At 39.2% G+C, this 18,073-nt stretch overlaps 1 protein-coding gene across 1 annotated transcript in view; it reads left to right on the top strand.

Annotated features, from left to right (window-relative positions):
* The window catches only part of LOC126068795 (small ubiquitin-related modifier 2-A-like), a 72,787-nt gene extending 55,533 nt beyond the window's left edge, over positions 1-17,254 (top strand). The window contains exons 2-3 of the mRNA XM_049871493.1: positions 16,916-17,120; positions 17,178-17,254. Of these exons, the coding sequence (XP_049727450.1) occupies positions 16,916-17,120; positions 17,178-17,254 (282 nt within the window). The remainder of the gene's footprint in view (positions 1-16,915; positions 17,121-17,177) is intronic.
* The last annotated feature ends 819 nt before the right edge of the window (positions 17,255-18,073 follow it).

The following is an 18,073-nucleotide window of genomic DNA, read 5'->3' on the forward strand; positions in this document are numbered from 1 at the left end:
AACAGCACTAGACAACTAAGGCACTTGATATCACTCCTTTTTAGCAATTTGATTTTCACGTGTCTTGATGTGGTTTACTTTATCATTTTGGTGGGTTGTTATACTATTTGGATCTGTGGGTTTATAAAAATCAAATTTAGAAAAATTTTGGCCATTATTTCTTCAAATATTTTTCTGTCCCTCTTCTTTCTCCTCTCCTGGGATCCCACTTACACATGTTAAACTTCATGATATTGTCCCATACATCACTGAGGCCCTGTGTACTGGTTTTTAGCCATTTTTCTCTTTGTTCTTTGTTTTGGATAGTTTTGTTGCTGTGACTTCAAGTTCTCTGATCTTTTCTTCTGTGGTGTCTAATCTGCTGTTAAACCCATACAGTGAAACTTTAAATTCAGGTATTGTTTTTCATATCTGGAATTTCCATTTGGTTCTTTTTCTCCCATATTATCTATTTCTATTCTCATTCTGTTCATATTTTCTCTTACTATAGTGAGACAGAACTCCCATGGTGGTATATTCTTTACCTGGCTTCCTCCACTACAGTGTTGTATTGCAAAATCATTACCTTTGGTGGGGTCCCCCCCTCAGCTTTGCATTTGAATCCTGCTTTTGCTTGGAGGTTATATGTAAACCCTGTCATACCTGCGCAATATGATTAAGAATGTTACTGATGTAACTTGTATGAACTCTCTACTTATAAACCCCTTTAAAAGTAACCTGTCTGCCTACCCTTGGCAAGCAGTCTTGGCAGCAGTAAGCATTGACTGATTCTATTTCCTTGTACAATGAAAAAAAGGTGCCTTTCTTATTCCCCTACCTCGGACTCTCGTTTATTGGCCAACGTGAGTCATGCCATGTAAGAACCTGGGGTTTCCACCCAGTAACAATATTTCCTACTTATACTTTACTATGGCTCTCTGGGTGGTGCAAACTGTTAAATGCTAGACTACCAACTGAAAGGTTGGTGGTTCAAAACCACCTAGAAGTACCTTGGAAGAAAGGCCTGGCAATCTGCTTCTGAAAGGTCATAGCCATGAAAACCTATGGATTGTAGTTCTACTGTGCAACATTTGGGGTCACCACGAGTTGGAATCAACTCAACAGCAACTGGTGGTGGTGGTACATTGAGAATATGTGTAATAGCTGTTTTCTCATCCTTGTCTGTTAATATTATCATCCCATAATTTCTGGGTCTGTTACTATTAGTGAATTTTTCTCCTGGTTTTGTGTTATATTTTCTGCTTCTTTGCATGCTAGGTAATTTCTGAATGGATGGCAGGCATTATGAATTTTACATTGTTGAGTCCTGGAATTTGTCATATTACTTTAAATACTGTTGGATTTTGTTCTGGCAGGAAGTTATATTACTTGCATATCAGTTTGATCCCTTTAAGACTTGCTTTTAAGAATATTTAGGGTGGGTACCCTTTCCTTTAGGACTAGGTTAGCCACACTCTTAAGGTGGGACATTTCTAGGATCTCCACTGAGTGCCACATTTATTCAACAAGGTCTCTCTACTCTGGCTGGTGGGAACCCAAAGATTCCTGATCCTGCATGAACTCTGGGAATTGTTTGAATACAACTTCCTGGTAGTTGTTCTTTCTCCAGAAGTTGTTCTTTCCCCAGCCATGTGGAGTTTCATCCTATGTATGTGGGACCTCAATACAGATTTCTGCAACTCTGAGAATTCTGCCTATTGTATTATGGTACTGGTCCACAAATTGTATTTTGTAGCTTGGTGCCCGGAACAACAGTGAGGGTAAAATTCCATAATGTTCTAAATAATCTAATCTCTATTTCAATGACCTATCCAGTAATAAATTGTTCTGTTTATTTTATAGTTTCATTTAGGTCTAATGTTCTAAGCATTACTAGACCAAATTATATAGGACTGATGAAAATATGAACATAAACATGTGATCAGTATCATGACAAATCACTTTATTGGTAAAATTACCTTGAATAATTCAGAGTTTCCTATTTCACCAAAGAGCACACTGGTTACTCCCCGGTTGTTGGAATGGAATTGAGCATGTAGGTACACAAAGAGCCTATGGATGACTCCCTGGTATGTCAAGAGCATTTCCCAAAGCTTTCTGGCTTTTCAGCCTAAAGGATTCTGAAGGCTTTGTTGGTATGGCAAAGTCAAAGCATTGTGGCAGAAGCAGATTAATAATTGGCCATTTCTTAGCTCCAAGTATGAGGAAGTCAGTTAGAATTAAACATATTATAAAATCTATGACATATTAATATATAAGCCATTGTCTTAAAACTTAAGTGAAAATTCCTTTTTCATATTTCCTGCATGGAGGACTCCTTTGGCCAACATGTTAGCCAAATTTAATGATACTTTGAAGATTTGTGCTCTGCCAGTATGATAGCACAACTTTGACATTTTTTTTTTAGGGGAAGGAATTATAGTCTATTATTTTCAGTCATGGAATCCATAGAGTAAATACCCTACTCCAAAGAGACCAGAACCAAACCAGTTGCCTTCAAGTTGATTCCTATTCTTGGTAACGCCATATGTGTCAGAGTAGAACTGTGCTCCCTAGGGTTTTCAACAGCTGTTGCCTTTCAGAAGTAGATTGCTGGGCTTTTCTCCAGAGCCACCTTTGGGTGGACTTGACCACCAACCTTTCAGTTAATAGCTGAGCACTTAACTGTTTGCACCACCCAGGGAATCCTAAGTACAATGCCTGTTGTTATTGTCCGTTGTGTGCCATTGAGTCAATTCTTATTCATAGTGACTTTATACGACAGAGTACAACTGCCCCATAGGGTTTCCTAGGCTGTAAATCTTTATGGGAGCAGATCACCAGGTCTTTTTTTCTCCCTATAGAGCAGCTGATGGGTTTGAACCACTGACCTTTTGATTAGCAGCTTGAGCGCTTAACCACTGTGCCACCACATTTTAACAGTAAGGTTAATTGCTGACTTGCTTGCATTTCTTACTTGAAATTTTTTAAACACTCCACTATGAAAAATGCAGAAAAGGCATCAAGGAACATTTTAAGTTTAACAGCATCATTGTCAAGGAAATTATAGCTTTGTATTAAACTATTAAAAATTCTGAAAGAAAAATTTGTGATTTTGCTGAGTGGAATAGTGACTTTTCTGAAGTGCATTATTTACTAATTTTATTTTCGACAATTACCGTCCCTGACTACTATATTAGATGCTCAATAATTATTTGTTTTTCTCTAAATTGAAGATAATTAAAACTATTGAGGAAACATGTTTTTAATGGTTAATAGCATTAGCACTTAGCAGAGACTCTCAGGCTGATAAAAAAAATAGATACTGCAAAAAAAATCAATAAATTTAATAATGCTAAATCACAATGATCACTCACTCGAAAATGATCATGTTTTGCTTTAGATTTTAACTTTTTTTATATTGTGTGTTTTTTTACTTAAAAGAACACCGTTAATCCCGTATGTTGCCAATGAGTAACTGAGAGATTATAGATATTTAAACAAAACTTCAAGCAGACTAAATTTCAGCATAGGTACAGAAGACCTTCCAGTAAGGACTGCATGTTTTTAACAGTGAACTTGCTCACTGAGTCCAGTATGTTTGCTTTCAGGCAATGGGATGGGCCAGACTGGGAGGGGATGGACTGCACCTTGGACCTTGTGCCCTAGCTTCAGGTACAAAGACAAAATTCTTTCCAGCAGGTATAACACAGTATGAAAGTAATAATAGTAACAATACAGGGAACAATAAATAAAAATCCTCCGCACGGGTTGTAGGGGGTGGGGAAGCGACAGACATGGGAACAGAGCAATAGGTCTCTCAAAAAGAGGACAGACCAAGAGACAAAAGGGCCACATAAACCAGGGACTCCACCAGCCTGAGACCAGAAGTAGATGGTGCCTGGCTACCACCAATGACCAGCCCTGACAAAGAACACAACAGAGTGTCCCTGATGGAGCAGGAGGAAAGTACGGAGCAGAACTCAAATTCACCTAAAAAGACCAGACTTAATGTCTGATAGAGACTGGAGGAGCCCCTGAAACCATGGCCCTGGACGCTCAACCCAGAACTAAAACCATTCCTGAAGCCCACTCTTCAGTCAAAGATTGGACGGACTATAAAACATAAACTAATACTAGTGAAGAGTGTACTTCTTAGTTCAGACAGCTGCACAAAACCAGATGGGCAGCTCCTATCCAGAGACAGGATGAGAAGGCGGGAAGGGAGGGAGCTGGTTCGATGGACACGGGAAACCAGAGTGGAAGGGAGGAAACTGTTATATTGTAGGGGTTGCAACTAGTGTCATATAACAATATGTGTATAAATTTTTGTATGAGAAATTAACTTGAGCTGTAGACTTTCACCTAAAGTACGATAAAAATATATATATAAATAAATAAAGAGGGCAGAGCTTGGCAACCGAGATTCCAGGAGAAACTACCATTCAGAGACTGAGGCAGGCAGAGAGGTAAGCAGGGAGTCCATACTGGGGACATCTCCTGGCAGATGCAAGGGCTGTAGTCCCTGGGAGGAATATTGATAAAGGCTAGGCAGGAGCCAGTCCCACGGGGGGCAAATTACCAACACTAAGACTTGGACACCAGGAACAACGCAGGGTGACAAGATGCCAGGAACAATGCGGGCATTCCCTTACCAGTATGCAGACAAAAGCTTATTAGCAGTTGGGTTGACCTGATGCTGAGTCCCAGCATGGCTCTAGAGGTCACCCATAGCCTTCTCATCCAAGGGGGGTGTTCGGACCTAGGGCTGGGGTCATTTTGGACCTGTATGTGGGACAAAGTGGCCTTAGCTCTAGGGAGAGGTTGGCTACAGGCAGGGTCATACATAACCTAGAGAAGTGACTCTGAAGAAGAAATTTTCAGGCCAGCAAGGAGCAAAAGGACAGCAAGATGGCCACCTGGTCAGACTCCTCCAAGCACAATCTATAGGCAACTGTGCTTTAAAAAGAAATGGATGATAAGTTTAAAAGTATATAACCAAACCAAAACCAAACCCACTGCCATGGAGTCGATTCCAACTCATAGCGACCCTATAGGACTGAGCGGAACTGCCCCATAGGTTTTCCAAGGAGTGGCTGGTGGGTTCGAACTGCCAATCTTTTGGTTAACAGCCGAACTCTTAACCACGATGCCACCAGGGTTTCCAAATGTATATACTGACTTCGAAACCATTTTAAACTCTTGAAAAAGTAATGAATGTAAATCAAAATCAGTTGCCATGGAGTTGGCTCTGACTCATGGCGACCTCACGTGTGTCAGAGTGGAACTTTGCTCCATAGCGTTTTCAGTGGCTGATTTTTTTGGAAGTAGATCTCCAGGCCTTTCTTCTGAGGCACTTCTGGGTGGACTTGAACTTCCAACCTTTCAGTTAGTAGCCGAGCTGGCACTACCCAGGGCCTCCGGTAACAAATTTACATAATCCTAAATTCAAAGATGTATAAAAGAGTGTATAGTGGAAAGTTTCTTTCCCAACCCCATACACTCAGACATCCAGTTATCCTCCCCACAGCAATATTATTTGCTTTTTGTGTGTATATATGTTTCTTTATGTATATATATTTTCTCTCTTGTGTTTGTGTGTAGATATATATAAAAGTTCCCCTTTAACCTAAATGGTAGCATACTATATTGCTCTGCCCCATGCATTTTTTCATTAACATTATATCATGGATATATTTCCATTCACTGGACAATGAATAAGGAAGACTGAAGAATTGATGCCTTTGAATTATGGTGTTGGCAAAGAATATTGAATATATCATGGACTGGCAGAACGAACAAGTCTGTCTTGGAAGAAATACAGCCAGAATGGTCCTTAGAAGCAAGGATGGCAAGACTTCATCTCCCATATTTTGGACATGTCATCAGAAGGGACCAGTCCCTGGAGAAAGACATCATGCTTGGTAAGGTAGAGGGTCAGCGAAAAAGAGGAAGACCCTCAGTGAGATGGATTGACACAGTGGCTGCAACAATGGCATCAAAATAACAATGATTGTGAGGATGATGCAGGACTGGGCAGTCTTTTGTTGTGTTGTACATAGGGTCACTATGAATCGGAACCAACTCGATGCCACCTAACAACAACACAATTTTCATAAATTTTGAAAAATTAACCTCCAGGGTTATACTAGTTTACATTCTCACAAATAATTTTTGAGAACATCTGACTAATTGCCATCGAGGCGATTCCTACTCATGGAGACCTAGTGTGTTACAGAATAGAACTGTGCTCCATAGGGTTTTCTTGGCCGTGATCTTTATGGAAGCAGATCACCAGGTCTTTCTTCCATGGTACCACTGGATGGGTTTGAACTACCAAACTTTTGATTAGTAGTTGAGTGCAAACCGTTTGGACCAACCTAGCAACTTAATATTTTAACTGTGTAAAAAGGCTGACTGTATGACTACAGAAAAACATTTCATGGAACTAGTTCCTTCAAGGGTAGGACTCCAGGTAAGGCAAAACCGGGTGGATCATGTCTTTCATGAAGTGTGGGAAACTTACTGTATATATGGAAGCTCATTAGCTAAGTAATTTTTAAAATTTGGAACATTACATTTCCTGCATTTTATAAAGCTGAAATGTGAACCATAATCCCATAGCAATAATCAAAACAAATATGCTGTTTATAGCTTATGAAATGTTTTCCTATGCATTTTTTAAAACCTATCTTTCTCAAAATCTAAAATCTAGGTTTAAAATACTACCCTCATCCACTGGTGGTAGGAGTGTAAAATGGTATAGCTTCTGTGGAAAACACTTTGGTGGTTCCTCAAAAAGTTACAAATAGAATTACCACGTCGTTGTTCTTGGTAGTTGCCAGTAAGTCAACTCCAACTCATGGTGACCCATGTAAAAATGACAGAGTAGAACTGCTCCATAGGGTTTTCAAGGCTGTGACCTTTCGGAAGCAGATCACCATGACTGTCTTCCGAGGGGCCTCTGGGTGGGTTCGAGCTGCTAACCTTTCAGCTAGTAGTTGAGCACTTATCTGTTTGTGCCACCCAGGGATCCTAGGATTACCATATGACCCAGAAATTTCACTCCTAAGTATAGACCCAAAAAACTTGAAAGCAGGGACTTGAACAGACATTTGTACACCAATGTTCATTGCAGCACTTTTCAGAATAACCAAAAGGTAAGAACAACCAAAATGTCCACCAACAGATGAATGGATAAACGAAATGAACTTTATACATACAATGGAATACTACTCAGCAATAAAGAGAAATGAAGTCCTGATGCATGCTGCAACATGCAGTGGCATCACTAGGGGGTTGTGGGAGGTATGGACCACACAGAACAACACTGTCAGAGAGGGTGACACCAAAATGACTGTCAACAAAATTTTTGTGCTGTATTTCAGCAGAAATTTATTATTTTTTAATAAAAATATCCTTGTAGTTATAATAACAAAATTTTTTTCATAAGCCCAGATTAAACCAAAAAATAAAAGAAAAAAACCTGTTGCTGTCACATGGATTCTGACTCACAGTGACTCTATAGGACACAGTAGAACTGCCCCATAGAGTTTCCAAGGAGAGCCTGGTGGATTTGAACTGCCAACCTTTTGGTTAGCAGCCAAATTCTTAACCACTACTCCGCCAGGGTTTCCAAAGCCCAGCTTACATGTACCAATATATCTATAAGGCTAAACTCTATGCTAATTTATATTTTCAGCCTTCTAATGGATTCTGGAAACCCTTGTTGGGTGGTGGTTAAGTGCTACGGCTGCTAACCAAAAGGTCGGCAGTTCAAATCCACCAGGAGCTCCGTGGAAACTCTGAGTCAGTTCTACTCTGTCCTATAGGGTTGCTATGAGTCAGAATCAACTTAATGGTTTTAATGAGTTCTGGTCAGAGTTGGTTTCGTTCGCATACACTACAAGAACACACTATTGTTTTCGTTGCTGCCGATGTTTTTATAATAGCTGATTTTGCCAAATTTTCTGCTGTTTTAGCTACAATATTGTGACAATTAGCATGGGGAGGCGACACTACAAGTTACTGCAATGGGTGACACCAACCCTAATAATGCCACTGGCAACATGAATGAATTTTGAGAACATTAAGCTGATGAAATAAGTCAGTTGCAGTAAGACAAATACTGCACGATCTCACTTATATGAAATAAGCAAATACATAGAAACCAAAGATCATTAATTGTTACTAGGGGTGCGGGGGAGGGGGGATGGGGAAGTTTTCGCTTGGGGGGCATTAAGTTTATGTTAATCTGGTGGAATACTTTGGAAAAGGATGGTAATAATGGCTGTACAATATGAAGAATGAAATCAATGTTATTGCATTGTAAATCTAGAAACTGGATTGGTGAATGTTTTGGTGTGTATGTTTTCACCACAATAAAAAAAATGACATACTGGGGCCCAAGATAGCAGAATAGTCAGACGCTTCCTGCAATCCCTCTTACAACAAAGACTTGAAAAAACAAGTGAAATGATTATATTTATGACAAGCTAGGAGCCCTGAACATCAAAAGAAAAGTTAGAAAATGGACTGAGTGGCAGGGGGAGGGAGAGACGGTTGAGAAGCAGAGAGGAGTTGCCAGACCTGAATCGCCGGGATCCCTCAGGCACCATTCCCAGGAGCGGCTGCGACGGGCGGGTAGTAGTGTTCGGCTGCAGTTTCCTCTGGGAGAAGCAGCTGGCTGCGCAACCTACTCACACCTCAAGAACCAAAGAAGAATGGCGCTCTAAGCAAAAGCTAAGTACTTGCATATATTTTAACACACCCCAGCCCCCAAGCTGGCTTCAGTGGCTGTTGATTTCCCTGGGCCTGAGATAGGCCCTATTAAGTGCTCTGAGCCATCCTCCCAGCCTTGGAGGAGGAATAAATTCACAGTTGGGGTAAAAGATAATTTGGCAGCTCCACTAACTGGGTGAGCTCAGGATAGAAGCGGCTCCTGTTGAGCCATAAATGGTCCATGGACTTTGAATACTTTTCCCCCCGCATGGTCCTGTGTAGGCCTATTTCAGCAGAATAGGCCCTTGTTGGCAGACAGCAACCATTCAGCTGTGTGGTGGAGAGGTGGTTGTTTGATGTTTGACACCACTTTGCCTATTAAACAGGGTCGTGACCTACCCACATCAGGGGCCGAAAGACTGCTGGCTCCACTCAGGTCACACAGCCACCCGCAACAGGGGCCCAAGTATAACTGGTACTCCCAGTCCTTACAACCAAAAACTTTGAGTGCCCATGGTCTATCTGCAGAACCCAGGCATCTGTATGCTCTAGGGATGAGGGACTTGCTTTCCTCAGAGACACTTGGAGGATGATTCTCAGCCCCCTGCCTTGTTCAGAGAGTGACACCCTTCTGTAACCAGATACCGGTACCTACACCAATCACCCCTGCCCCTCTAAGACTGTAGGACAGAGCCTGTACCACATCTTGATGATCAGCTACCTGGGCTCCTGAGCTGTATCCATACAAGAAAACTGAATGGACTCCTAGACTGATATACCTGATAACAGCTCTAGCCATCCAGTGACAGCATGTCAGAGCTTCAAAGGTGAAAATAATCAGGCTAGCTCACTCAAGCAACCCATTTGGGAAAATCAAAACAAAACAAAGAAATAAGCCAGGATACACTAAACAAGCAAAATAAACTAATACAATAACTTATAGATGGCTTGGAGACAACAGTCAATATCAAGTCACATAAAGAAACAGACCATGATTGCCTCAAAAAGCTCCTAAAACAAAGAATCAACAGATCTTCTGGATGAAGGTGCCTTCCTGGAATTACCAGATGCAGAATTCAAAAGATTAATATACAGAACTCTTCAAGACATCAGGAACAATATCAGGAAGGAGATCAGGCAATACACAGAACAAGCCAAGAAACACAAAGATAAAGTAGTTGAAAAAATTGAAAAGCTTTTTCAAGAACATAATGAAAAATTTAATAAGCTTCAAGAATCCATAGAAAGAGAGCAATCAGAAATTCAGAAGATTAACAATAAAATTACAGAATCAGACAACTCAATAGAAAATCAGAGGAGCAGAACTGAGCAAGTGGAAGGCAGAATTGGTGAGCTTGAAGGTAAAGCACTTGGCACCAATATAGTTGAAGAAAAATCAGATAAAAGAATTTTATAAAATGAAGAAACCTTAAGAATCACGTGGGAGTCTATCAAGAGAAATAACCTACGAGTGACTGGAGTACCAGAACAAGGAGGGACAACAGAAAATACAGAGAGAATTGTCGAAGATTTGTTGCCAGAAAACTTCCCTGATATTGTGAAAGATGAGAAGATATCTATCCAAGACACTCATTGAACTCCACATAAGGTGGATTCTAAAAGAAGGTCACCAAGACATATTATAATCAATCTTGCCAAAACCAAAGACAAAGACAAAGAATTTTAAGAGCAGCTAGGGATAAATGAAAAGTCACCTACACAGGAGAGTCAAAGAGAATAAGCTTGGACTACTCGGCAGAAACCATGCAGGCTAGAAAGCAATGGGATGACTTACATAAAGCATTGAAGGAAAAAAATTGACAGCCAAATATTAAGGTGAAATTAGGACATTTCCAGATAAACAGAAGTTTAGGGAATTTGTAAAAACCAAACTAAAACTACAAGAAATACTAAAAGGAGTTCTTTGGATAGAAGATCAATAATATCAGGTATCGACCCAAGACTAGAACACTGGACAGAGCAATCAGAGGTCAACCTAGATAGGGAAATCACAAAAATAAATCAAGATTAAAAAAATGCTCACAACAGGGAAACAGAGACGTTATTATGTAAAAGAAGACATTAAAACAATAAAGAGGGATTAAGAAATGTAGTCATAGATCTTTCATATGGAGACTAAGACAAGGCGATATAAAGAAGTAAAAGTTAGGTGTAAACTTAGAAAAATAGGGGTAAATATTAAGGTAACCACCAAGGAGATTAACTATCCTACTTATCAAAATAAAATACAAGAAAACAAAAAGAGACTCAGCAGAAACAAAATCAACAACAAAGAATAAGAGGAAAAGGCAATATAGAAAGATAAACTACTCAGCACAAGAAATTAAGTGGGAAAAAGAAACTGTCAACAACACAAAAAAAGACATCAAAATGACAGCACTAAACTTATACCTATCTGTAATTATGCTGAATGTAAATGGATTAAATGCACCAATAAAGAGACAGAGAGTGGCAGAGTGGATAAAAAAAACACGAGCCGTCTATATGTTGCCTACAAGAGACACACCTTAGACTCAGAAACACAACAAACTAAAACTCAAAGGATGGAAAAAAATATATCAAGCAAACAACAATAAAAAAAAGAGCAGGAGTGGCAGTATTAATTTCTGACAAAAAAGACTCTAGAGTTAAATCCACCACAAAGGACAAGGAAGGACACTATATAATGATTAAAGGGACAACATACCAGAAGCATATAACCATATTAAATATTTATGCATCCAATGACAGGGCTGCAATATACATAAGCTCTAAAAGCATTGAAAAGTGAGATAGACAGCTCCACAATTATAGCAGGAGACTTGAACACACCACTTTCGGTGAAGGACAGGACATCCAGAAAGAAACTCAGTAAAGACATGGAAGATCTAAATGCCACAATCAACCGACTTGACCTCATAGACATACCAAACACTCCATCCCACAGTAGCCAAGTATATTTTCTTTTCTAGTGCACATGGAACATTTTCTAGAATAGACCACATATTAGGTCACAAAGCAACCCTTAGCAGAATCCAAAACATCGAAATATTACAAAGCATCTTCTATGACCATAAGGCCATAAAAGTAGAAATCAATAGCAGAAAAAGCAGGGAAAACAAATCAAACATTTGGAAACTGAACAATACCCTGCTCAAAAATGACTGGGTTATAGAAGACATTAGGGATGAAATAAAGAAATTCATAGAATTCAGTGAGAATGAAAACACTTCCTATCAGAACATTTGGGACACAGCGAAAGCAGTGCTCAGAGGTCAGTTTATACCAATAAACGCACACATACAAAAAGAAGAAAGTGCCAAAATCAAAGAAGTATCCCTACAATTTGAACAAATAGAAAGAGAGCAACAAAAGGAACCCTCAGGCACCACAAGAAAGCAAATAATAAAAATTAGAGCAGAATTAAATGAAATAGAAAACAGAAAAACAACTGAAAGAGTTAACAAGACCAAAAGCTGATTCTTTGAAAAACTTAACAAAATTGATAAACCATTGGCCAAACTGACAAAAGAAAAACAGGAGAGGAAGCAAATAACCCGAATAAGAAATGAGATGGGTGATATTACAACAGAACCCAGAACTCTAACAGACCCAACTAAAATTAAAAGAATCATATCAGATTACTATGAAAAATTGTACTGTAACAAATTTGAAAACCTAGAAGAAATGGATGAATTTCTAGAAACACACTACCTACCTAACCTAACACAAACAGAGGTAGAACAAGTAAATAAACCCATAACAAAAGAAGAAATTGAAAAGGTAATTAGAAAACTCCCCCCCAAAAAAGCCCTGGCCCCGACGGCTTCACTACAGAGTTCTACCAAACTTTCAGTGAAGAGTTAACACCACTACTACTAAAGGTATTTCAGAGTACTGAAAAGGACGGAATACTCCCAAACTCACTCTATGAGGCCAGCATATCCCTGATACCAAAACCAGGTAAAGACAGCACAAAAAAGGAAAATTACAGACCTATATCCCTCATGAATGTAGATGCAAAAATCCTCAACAAAATTCTAGGCAATAGAATTCAACAACATATCAAAAAAATAATTCACCATTACCGAATGGGATTCATACCAGGTATGCAGGGATGGTTTAACATTAGAAAAACAATTAATGTAATCCATCATATAAATAACACAAAAGACAAGAGCCACATGATTTTATCAATTGATGCCCAAGTTCAACACCCATTCATGATAAAAACTCTCAGCAAAATAGGAATAGAAGGAAAATTCCTCAACACAATAAAGGGCAATTATACAAAGCCAACAGCCAACATTATCCTAAATGGAGAGAGTCTGAAAGCATTCCCCTTGAGGTCGGGAACCAGACAAGGATGCCCTTTATCGGCACTTTTATTCAGCATTGGATGGAGGTCCTAGCCAGAGCAATTAGGCTAGATAAAGAAACAAAGGGCAACTAGATTGGTAAGGAAGAAGTAAAAGTATCTCTATTTCCAGATGACATGATCTTATACACAGAAACCCTAAAGAATCCTGAAGAAACTACTGAAACTAATAGAAGAGTTCAGCAGAGTACCAGGATACAAGATAAACATACAAAAATCAGTTGGATTCCTCTACACCAACAAAAAGAACATCGAGGAGGAAATGGCCAAATCAGTACCATTTACAGTAACTTCCAAGAAGATAAAATACTTAGGAATAAATCTTACCAGAAATGTAAAAGACGTATACACAGAAAACTACAATACACTTCTGCAAGAAACCAAAAGAGACGTACATAAGTGGAAAAACATACCTTGCTCATGGATAGGAAGACTTAACATTCTAAAAATATCTATTCTACAGAAAGCGATGTATAGATACAATGCAATTCCAATTCGAATTCCAACGACATTCTTAATGAGATGGAGAAACAAATCACCAACTTCTTATGGAAGGGACAGAGGTCCCAGATAAGTGAAGCAAAGCATTACTGAAAAAGAGGAACAAAGTGGGAGGCTTCACTTTACCTGATTTTAGAACCTGTTATACTGCCACAGTAGTCAAAACAGCCTGGTGCTGGTACAACAACAGATACATAGACCAACGGAACAGAATTGAGAATCGAGACATAAATCCATCCACATATGAGCAGCTGATATTTGACAAGGGCCCAAAGTCAGTTAAATGGGGAAAACACAATCTCTTTAACAAATGGTGCTGGCATAACTGGATATCCATCTGCAAAGAAATGAAACTAGATCCATACCTCACACCATGCACAAAAACCAACTCAAAATGGATCAAAGACCTATATATAAAATCTAAAACAATAAAGATCATGGAAGAAAAAATAGGGACAACGTTAGGAGCCCTAATACATGGCATAAGCAGTATACAAAACATTACTAACAATACAGAAGAGAAACTAGGTAACTGCGAGCTCCTAAAACTCAAACAGCTATGCTCATCCAAAGACTTCACCAAAAGAGTAAAAAGACTACCTACAGACTGGGAAAAAGTTTCGCATTTCCGATCAGCGTCTGATCTCTAAAATCTACATGGTACTGCAAAAACTCAACTACAAAAAGACAAATAACCCAATTAATAAATAGGCAAGGGATGTGAACAGGCACTTCACTAAAGAACACATTCAGGTAGCTAACAGACACATGAGGAAATGCTCATGATCATTAGCCATTAGAGAAATGCAGATCAAAACTACAATTTGATTCCATCTCACTCCAACAAGGCTGTCATTAATCCAAAAAACACAAAATAATAAATGTTGGAGAGGTTGTGGAGAGACTGCAACACTTATACACTGCTGGTGGGAATGTAAAATGGTATAACCACTTTGGAAATCAATTTGGCGCTTCCTTCAAAAACTAGAAATAGAATTACCATACATTCCAGCAGTCCCACCCCTTGGAATATATCCTAGAGAATTAAGAGCCTTTACACGAACAGACCTATGCACACCCATGTTCACTGGAGCACTGTTTACAATAGCAAAAAAACATGGAAGTAACCAAGGTGCCCATCAACAGATGAATGGATAAATAAATTATGGTACATTCACACAATGGAATACTATGCATGGATAAAGAACAATGATGAATCCATGAAACATTTCATAACATGGAGGAATCTGGAAGGCATTCTGCTGAGTGAAATAAATCAGTTGCAAAAGGACAAATATTATATAAGACCACTATTATAATAACTAGAGAAATAGCTGAAACAGAGAAGAAAATATTCTTTGATGGTTATGAGAGGAGGGAGGGAATGAGGGAGGGAGAGGGGTTTTTACTAATTAGATAGTAGATAAGAATTATTTTAAAAAATAAGACAACACATGATGCAGGCGAGGTCAACACAACTGGACTTAACTGAAAGCAAAGAAGTCTCCTGAATAAACTGAATACTTCGAAGGCCAGCATAGCAGGGGCAGGGTTTTGGGGACCATGGTTTCAGGGGACATCTAAGTCAATTTTCATAATAAAATCTACTAGGAAAACACTCTGCATCCCACTTTGGAGAGTGGCTTCTGGGGTTTTAAACACTAGCAAGCGGCCATCTAAGATGCATCAATGGGTCTCAACCCACCTGGAGCAAAGGAGAATGAACAACACCAAAGACACAAGGTAATTACAAGCCCAAGAGAAAGAAAGGGCCATATAAACCAGAGACTACATCAGCCGGAGACCACAAGAACTAGATGGTGCCCAGCTACAACCAATGACTGCCCTGACAGGGAATACAACAGAGAACCCCTGAGGGAGCAGTAGTGGGATGCAGACCCCAAATCCTCGTAAAAAGACCAGAGTTAATGGTCAGACTGAGACTAGAAGGATCCTGGAGTTCATGGTCCCCAGACCTTCTGTTAGCCCAAGACTGGAACCATTCCCAAAGCCAACTCTTCAGACAGGGATTGGACTGGACTATGGGATAGAAAATGATACTTACTGGTGAGGAGTGAGCTTCTTGGATCAAGCAGACACATCAGACTATGTGGGCATCTCCTGTCTGGAGGGGAGATAAGAGAGCAGAGGGGGTCAGTAGCTGGCCAAATGGACATGAAAATAGAGAGTGGAGGGAAGTGGTGTGCTGTCATATTAGGGGGAGAGCAATTAGGAGTATATAGCAAGGTGTATATATAAATTTTTGTATGACAGATTGACTTGATTTGAAAACTTTCACTTAAAGCACAGTAAAAAAACAATTACATGCTAAATTTCAAGAACTTTGCTTCAGGAAAACTAGAAAAGTCAAAAGAGAACTAGAGCAAAGTATCATTTGTCAAATTTATACCAGCATGTTCCTCACGTCCACAGGCCCATTTCTGCAGTTCACAGCGGTTATTTCTCTCTAATAGTGTTTGGGACTTCCAGTGGCTCTTAAATCCAAGCCCATGTATTAAAAATGAATGACAGCACCATATTATCATGGCTGATTCCTGCTTTAATCATTCCTGCACAACTTTTTTGCATTCCAAGACAATGAAAATGCAAAAATCTGTTACAAACAGCTGAGCCAAGATCTAATTCTCCAGTATGTTAATTCTTCTTGAGTAAGTTCTACCTAGCCTATTGGCAAAGGAAATTGAATAGCACATCCTGGTAGAAATGAAAATTACTGACAAACAGCTACATGATGCAAAGGCATGACAAGAATCCTTCTGTGGAATCTTTTACCCACCCGTTTATTGAGTGCAGGTCATGTGACCATCTCTGCAGCTTGTGGGAGAGGAATAGAATTTGCTTGTGCAGTGCAACAAGCCTTAAAGAGGTTTATTTTTCCTCTGCAAAAGTCCATGGTCAGGAGAACTGTGGAAAGCTCACAGCAGGAGATAGTGCTATTCATTTGGTAAAAAACCAAAGTCCATTTTTCACTAGTAATTTAGCCACAGATGTTTCAGAAAATTGATGGATCAATATGTCAATCATATATTTGTAGCACTGCAAAAGATCTATTTTTAAAGGCCTTTTTAATAGAAGATTCCCATATCTGTACTTAATAATATCATATTTGTATTTAATAATATTTGTTTTCTAGACAGCCCTGCATTTATACCCTTTGCTGGGGTTGGCCTCATTTCTTCCTTGTTTTTCCTCAACAGCTATGGATAAGAGCTCAGTGATGACTTCCAATTATGGACAATTCAGGTGCCCTCTACCTCCTCCACCACTGTTGCCTCCTCTTTCTGCTGCTCCTGGTACTGCTTGTATGCTCCTTAGGTCTGGACCTGGTACCTCTTTTGTGAAGTTGAGGAGACTCAGGCGCTCACCAGGGCAGACAAAAAACTCAAGGAAGGAGTCAAGACTGAGAACAAGGATCATATTAACTTGAAGGTGGCGGGGCAGGATGGTTCAGTGGTGCAGTTGAAGAGTAAGAGGCAAACACCACTTAGTAAACTAATGAAAACCTATTGTGAAAGGCAGGGTTTGTCAAAGAGGCAGATCACATTCCAATTTGACAGGCAGCCAATCAATGAAACAGACCCATCTGCACAGCTGGAAATGGAGGATGAAGATACAATTGATGTGTTCCAGCGGCAGACAAGAGGTGTCTTCTAAAAAGGGAGCCTGCTACTTTATTCGAACTCTGTTCCTACAGACCAAGAATATGTTCTCAATTAGAAAACCATAATTTGGTTCCACCACACCCTGACTACAACAGTATAGTTTTCTCTATTGTTTCACTTTCCCCTTCCTCATTCCTTTATCGTGCATAAAGAAACTGGTGTATATGCACAAACGTATGGCTTATTATTACTATTTTTTTGTACTAAATGGCCAATGGTATGTTTTGATTGACATCAAGTGGAGATGGAATGGGGAAAAATATCGGTTCTATGAAAATACCCCCTTTTCTCCATTAGTGGCATGTTCATCCAGCTCTTTATATTCAAGTAAGTTATTTTGCTCTCACTGTTTAACAAAAAAAACGACGACATAAAAATTCTTTGCATACCTTGTTCGATTGGAGAATTTTAATGTTTTTCATTTATCGTTGTAAAACCAAGGACAATTTTATGATTTTTTGTGTGTGTGTAGCCGTTACATGTAGGGCAATCTGTTTTTAAGTAGGGTTAAATTACTCTAAAAGAAATGAATTCTAGATAGTTTTCCCTTCAAGTCAAGCATCTTGTTTAAATAAACTTCTTGTTTAAAATGAAAAAAAGAAAGAACTATTCATACACCTCCCAAGTTCTAGAAGACAATGTGGGTGAAATTTGCTATGTTAAAAATATAATTTCTACAATATTAAATTTGTATACAAATTCATAAGCTTTCAATTCATGAATTGGAGAATGTCTGGTCTGGAAGTCAGACAAGAGTTCCGAGGTGTGGTGCAAAGCAGAAGGGTTTTTGTAAGCACAGACACATAAGAAC

The sequence above is a fragment of the Elephas maximus genome, chromosome X (genome assembly GCF_024166365.1).
Source record: "Elephas maximus indicus isolate mEleMax1 chromosome X, mEleMax1 primary haplotype, whole genome shotgun sequence".
Taxonomy (NCBI): Eukaryota; Metazoa; Chordata; class Mammalia; order Proboscidea; family Elephantidae; genus Elephas; species Elephas maximus.